Below are 6583 nucleotides of genomic sequence, written 5' to 3'. Positions count from 1 at the left end.
CAAACTGCAGATTCAGACGCAAAGCGCAAAGTAGTGTACTTCACTTTCCTCATTCATTGTTAAAAGAGCTGAAAAACAGCTACAAGGAGACTTTGCAGATAGTGATTAAGAGCCATGGCCAGATGTTGGGTCGTGCTTAGGATCTCAAAGTACCAAATCAAGGTCAAAATCAAGAAGGTCTAAAAGTGGTTCAGGTCAAACTGATGACCCTCTAAAGTTTAAAGTCTGGCAGTTGTCATTTGAAACCATGATTGAAAGAAAAAACATTTCAAAGAATGAAAGACTTTTATCTCAGGAAGTAACTCGGTAGACCCACAAAGAGAGCAGTTGAAGGATTTCTCCTAGTGGACAGAGATGAAGCATACAACTCAGCTTGGGAAGTGCTGGAAAAGCTATTTGGAGATCTTTTCACTACAGAAAACGCTTTAGAGACAAACTTCACAGTTAGCCTTAAATAAGCTCCAAGGATGGAAGTGAGTTGAGAAAGTTTGCTGGCTGTGCAGCTGTAATGCCACAAATAAAATCATTAGATGGAAATTCAGAAACTCTTGTTGGTTGACCACAAGATGGAACCGCACAGCTATGAAAATTTGTAATGAATTTTCCATCAGCTAGCCATATGGGAGGTATCTGGGAACGCCAAATTCGGACAGTATGAAGCATACTAACAACAATGCTAGACAAGTCCTCAAATAGGCTTGATACAACTAGTCTAAGAACACTCCTTTACAAGTCAATGGCATCATTAACAGCAGACCGTTAAGTGTGGAGTATCTTAATGATCCCTCGGATCCGAAATCATTAACTCCTACTTACATATTAACGATGAAATCTTCAGTCATTCTCCCCCCTTCCCGGACGGTTTTGCAGGGAGGATTTGTATTTGAACAAAAGATGGAAAAAAGTATGTCAGGTTGGGTGTCAGACGCCACCTCTCTGGGGACATCTCAGGCCCTCCAAGGTTTGGAGGCCTATCTCCCCCTACCACCACTTCCCCTGCCAGTGGCGGACTCCCTCAGACATCGGTGCGTTGGTGGTTCTTTGTGTCCAGGGATGGGCGTCCAGGTACACACCGGCTCACGCCCCGAACCTTTATCGGGGCCTGGAGCCTGGGGCTCGCTCGGGCCACTTCGGAGGTGGGGTGCCCCCGGCCTCTCGGCCTGGGGCTCGGTCACTCAGGCACAGCTGGCTGCTGGCGGAGCTCACGGGCGCGTCACTGCAACTCCCCCTGGCTTCTGCTCCGCGGCTGCTGAGTGAGCCCTCATCTGGGACTCTCCTCAGCTCTTACCGGGACAGTGGCGCAGTTGCCCCTCTGTTGGTCTTCCTTGGTCTCTTGTGTTCTGGGGGCCTCTGGATGTCTGGAGTCTTGATCTCCTCCATACCTGCTTCATGCCCTGGAGGACGGGGCTGTGGCCCCCCCACACCCTCTAGCAGATCATTACATGAAGGAACCTTTTAAAAAAAAACAAGCGCGTCCATGCTCACAGGTGTACACACGGGTGATCACACCCACAAACTACACCCTTTTTGGCTCCTACCTCAAAGCACACTGTGTTCTGTTGATCTTATGTGCTGCACAATAATGTTTAATATTTAGTATTTACTGTCATATTCCCATATATCATTGTGATGTTGTTTATTCTACTACTCTTGTTCTCTTCTGCTTGTTTTCTTTTTTATTTCTCAGCAGGTGATCCAGGTGATTGATATATGCATTTTTTTTTTCTGCCCGTTCTGTTGGTTTTTGTCTTTTGCCCTTCTCCCCCGTCCCTCTTCTCAGCTGTTTCTCTTTCCCTCTTTCTTTCTCCCCTTCTTTCCCCCAGTCAAGTCTGTCCCGTATTCAGTAAGTGAAAATAAAATAAACAATAAAAGGCGAATCAACTGGACCATTACGGCAAGCCTGGGATGGTCAATTTGCTAAAGTAAATCCGTTGGGCATCTTTCTTTGCCTTTAGACAACAATTCTGATGGCAAAAGAGCCAAAGGGGACAGGCAAAAAAAAAAGAAAAGATGGAAAAAAGTACAATTTCTAGCAAATGATTTTTGTCCACTTCTAATAGCTAAAGTAGGGGTGAAGAACTCCAGGCCCTTAGGCGAGTGTCCTGCAGGTTTTAGATATCACCCTGGGTCAACACACCAGAGTCAAACGATTAGTTCACTACCAGGCAGCTGGAGAACTTCAAGATATGTTGAGCCATAATTTAGCCATATAAATCAGCTGTGTTGGATCAAGGATACATCTAAAACCTGCAGGACACCAGCCCTTGAGGCCCCCCACACCTGAGCTTAAGTGTGACTTTTAATTGTCACATGCTTCAGTGCATCGAAAGTAAGCTGTACCAACTGGTTAAAACCAACCTTTTTTTGTCCCAGTCCAGCCCTGCTCAAAGAGAATCAGATAGATCATCCTGTTAATATATGTTTTTAATGTTGTAAAACTTTAACATTGGCATGTATGAGGATCGACTCACTTTGAAGCCTTTGAAGCCACTACATGATTTTTTATTTAGCTGTGAAGTTTGCTGCTTGGTGAATTCCTACTGAGACGCAACTCCCCAAATATGGTCACATTTGGCTTATGTTCCTATGGGAACACCTGAAATGCCAAACTAAGTGCTTTAGAACAAACAGACTGGTGATGCTTCTGTTGCTGTGTCCATCGTTTGTGCAGCCTATTGTCTGTTACATATCATAAATGTTATTTATTGTATGTTGACTCGCGTTTTGCTCACATCACTCTTGTGTTAACCGTTCAAAAAGCCTTACAAAGCAGTTGACATGATTAAACTGAACAGGCTGAAAGCTGAACGATAAAAAGTCCAGTAAAGAAATTGATTTTAAAAATAATCTTTAGAAAATGACCCCCAAATAGTGTGCTCTCATTTCATAGTATGAATGCACTGCAGAGTTACCTTGAGCACTGGGTGATAAGAAAACAAGGACAAAACTGAAAAGGTGTTCTCTCGATGTGGGATATGTGTTTTGAAATACAAATAGATAGATCAAAACTAATCACAGATCTCATCAGAGAAATCGAAAGGTAAATATAGCAACACTGATAATAATTCATAGTAGCAGGTTGAACTAGACTTTAGGAGCTCTTATACACGCTGCAAAAAAAAAAAAAAATCCACGTTAATCTGTTACTGTAAAAAGTCTTTCGCTTTCTTCTTCTTTGAGACAAAAGAGTTGAAACAAAAACATTAGACATAATTTACTGGCACATTTATCACAAGGAAGTGCATGACTGAGTTGTAGTTTGGTATGTGGTGTTTTAGTATAAAAGTACCTGAGCGGGAGGATTATCCACATACCATCTGACAACATGAAGGTCCTGCTGCTTACGCTGCTCTTCGTGCTGCTGTGTAGCACCCAAGGTGAGGCCTTGTCATTCTAGCTTATATTCCATTTTAAAAGCAAACTTCTGATTGGGCTAGAAAATAGGTTTGATCTGAGGGAATCATTTGATTACACCTGGACTTCCTGACTGAGATGAAGGCTGTTGTCTTAGTATTGTAACATGTTTTGATGGATTTTATCCTTTTTTTTAATTAGTGCTCACTCTCAATTGCTACATCTGTGTGGATGAAAATGACACAAGCTGTAAGACAGAGACAGTTTGTCCACTGTCAGCGCAGTACTGTAAAACCAGCCTGAATGGTGCGTAGGATTTGTTTTCTACTTTCATTTTGTTTGTTCTCATGTTCATGATCTAATATGTGCGCTCATATATCATGTAAAATAATACAATTCCAACAATGGTGTGATGGTATAGTGATTGTATTTTTATTTTTTATTTTTAAACAGGTGACAGAATTTCTCGATCATGTGAGGAGTTCTGTGCTGAGGACTATTTCACAACCTGTTGCAGAGAGGATTTGTGCTAGGCCTGAAGCACCCCTCCCGTTCACTTTCACTTTCTGCTTAATCAAATACAATGAAAAAAATGAAATTACATTAATCTGAATGCAATGTCATTTGTTTATTTACCCAAACGGAATCTATCAAAATCACGCACACTTGATTAGAGTTTGACTTGCTCTCATTCATTATGATCCCAAATACATGACTGGTGATTACGGTCATGGATTTTCTTGTATTTTTTTGTTTTTCTTAATGAATAGATGTGGGAAACAGGGCGAAACACACCCACACCCTCTTAATCCTTTCCTGAGTGACTTAGTGGGTCAGAGCAATAAGCAATGCTATGTGGGTCACTGTCTATCTCCACTGTAATAAAAGTTGGACTATTTTTTTAAACTGCTAAAAAAAAAAAAAACCATTAAAAGCTGTTGTCTTAATCTATTTGTTCCAGCTGTCTTTTCTTACAGGGCACAAGTGTCTTGCCTGTTTCACACATTAAAATCTTCATACATTTTCACACGGCCCCATGTGGCCACTGTAAGACTCCCTCACTGGTTTCGTTTGGGTGAGGTGAAACTGAGCTGATAACCACGGACCATAAAACGAACATCTCTTTTTAATGGTTCAACATGAGGTCTATAATGATTCGATGCTCAAATGATTTAAGATTTTTCATTTAATCCTTTTTTTTTTACATGCATGTAAACACAGTCACACTTGTGGTTGGCACAGGTCACTCGCCTAGCAGCATTCACGCATCCTGCTTTGTTTTCAGATATGTCACACCTGTTGTTGTTAAGAACCCACAGTATGCAACAGGCCAGACTTGTTCTCAGAAACAATGCACTGCTGCACTGTGCATTGTTTTGTTGATGGAGAGATAAAAATACTGCAGAACTGTATACAGACTAGAAGGCCATTTTAAAGAGGCTCATTAAATCATGGGAGGTTGGTTGAAGTCAGCCACGAAGTGATTATGTGGTTCATTTAGGACTTGTTATTATTACGCTTACCTTGCTGTGCAAAAGGCATAACCACCACAACATCTGACACTAGAAGACAACAGTGACATGACTAATCGAAATGAGCTGAAAGGCAGCAAAATACATTTCAGCATCACGTCGTTTTCTTTGAAGTACTTCTTTTATTTTCATGTTTGTGAAAATATAGGTCATATTTTTTAATCTCTCCAGCTGTTTTCTGCTCTGCATTAGAGGAGCTCAGACAGTATGATTTGTGGATTAAAAGAGCACCAACTTCACACTTCATGTGTTACAACTTAGTGCGCTTTGAACCACTCCAGAGGGATGATCGATTAGTCTCTAGGTAACAAAAAACAACAAGAAGAAATGCATTGCATGCAAAAATAACCTTATATTTTTTGTGCCTCACCACAAACTGATATGTGAAAACTTTCCTACATTTATTGTGGTTTGTCAAAAAGTTACTTTAAATATTTCAAAGCTGTGGAAAAATACTTGCCTGCAGCTGTTGCCCACACAGGAAAGAGCTGTTACTGAGCACGTGAGAAATTGTGTGCAGCGCGCTCAGTGTAGTGTTTGTTTTATTGTCTAAAAACCTGCCTGAGGGCATGGTTGTCACAGATGAACAGTCTCCTTTCAAGTGCATTTTTTTCCACACATTACATTCCCTTTTGCTATGCTGTCTTTAAATTCCTAACTTGTTAAGCCAAGCACAGATATACACATTGTTTTACCTCACTACATTTATTACCTTCAAGTTCAGATTTTAACACATACAATGCACATGTATTTAAATAATCTCCCCATAACTGTGAAAAATAAACTGCAACTTCAAAACTACTCCAACTGCTACATTAAAGCACAGCTTACATATACTTAAAGCACATATAGTTGCCATCACATCCATGACAGCATACCGTAAGTAGTATTTGATGTAACTTTATGTAAACAATCTGTTTATGGGCCTGTGTAATTTGACTAGTATAAAGATGCAGGTGGTTAATTACTACATTACTACTACATTTGGTTTCAATTTTGTATTAATGCTAACTGATTACAGCGTTACAGATAGATATAAAACCTACATTAAATTCCCACTGATGTAAGGAGGAACACATCTTAGCACTTAAAGCTATAGATGATGATGACAGAAAGTATTGAAACTCCACTACTTACCTTGCATCATGGCAGAGATTAATGCCTCAGTTTGCATAATAACAATAAAAAGTCTTGAATCTGGGTTTTTGTGTGTTGCCTCAGAATCACAGGATATGTTTTTTTTTTTTAAATATATGTTTTAAAGATTACCCCAGCAGGTCCAGATGTTTATTCTTGCACTCCGTTAATCAGCTCAGTGTGCCCAGATTTAAACCATGACCTTTATGATCAGTCCAGTGTATACAATGTGCACCGCTGGAGTAAAGTGGATATAAGAAAATGACTTTTCCAATAAAACGCATGAAAACGCTGCTTATACATCCATATATTATTGATCTCAAAAACTAATGTCATCTCTAGTCAATTGTTCTTAATGGAATGATTAATTTTACCTTGATTTTACCAGTGATCCTCATAATTATTGATTAATATTTATGATTGATAATATTATTTAGGCAAAAGACTTTTTAGTCTTAAGTCTTCCTAAGTTGCCTTTAATGAGGAAATTTACCTGTAAATTTTTGTTTTTGTAATTTCACTTAGGTCAGAATAAATAAATAACATGGCTGCTCGCTGCT

General features: G+C 39.8%; 1 protein-coding gene across 1 annotated transcript; it reads left to right on the top strand.

Annotated features, from left to right (window-relative positions):
- The first annotated feature begins 3325 nt into the window (after positions 1–3325).
- Positions 3326–4292, top strand: LOC146653909 (uncharacterized). The gene is made up of 3 exons (XM_085381052.1): positions 3326–3377; positions 3556–3660; positions 3808–4292. Exons 1-3 carry the CDS (start codon positions 3326–3328, stop codon positions 3885–3887), a joined length of 237 nt encoding a protein of 78 aa, XP_085237178.1. The 3' UTR covers positions 3888–4292.
- Positions 4293–6583: the final 2291 nt, after the last annotated feature.

Source organism: Rhamphochromis longiceps, linkage group LG14 (assembly GCF_057381845.1).
Source record: "Rhamphochromis longiceps isolate RC_006_pf linkage group LG14, R_longiceps_female_GT1.1, whole genome shotgun sequence".
Classification (NCBI taxonomy): domain Eukaryota; kingdom Metazoa; phylum Chordata; class Actinopteri; order Cichliformes; family Cichlidae; genus Rhamphochromis; species Rhamphochromis longiceps.
This window is presented reverse-complemented; position numbering and strand designations above follow the sequence as displayed.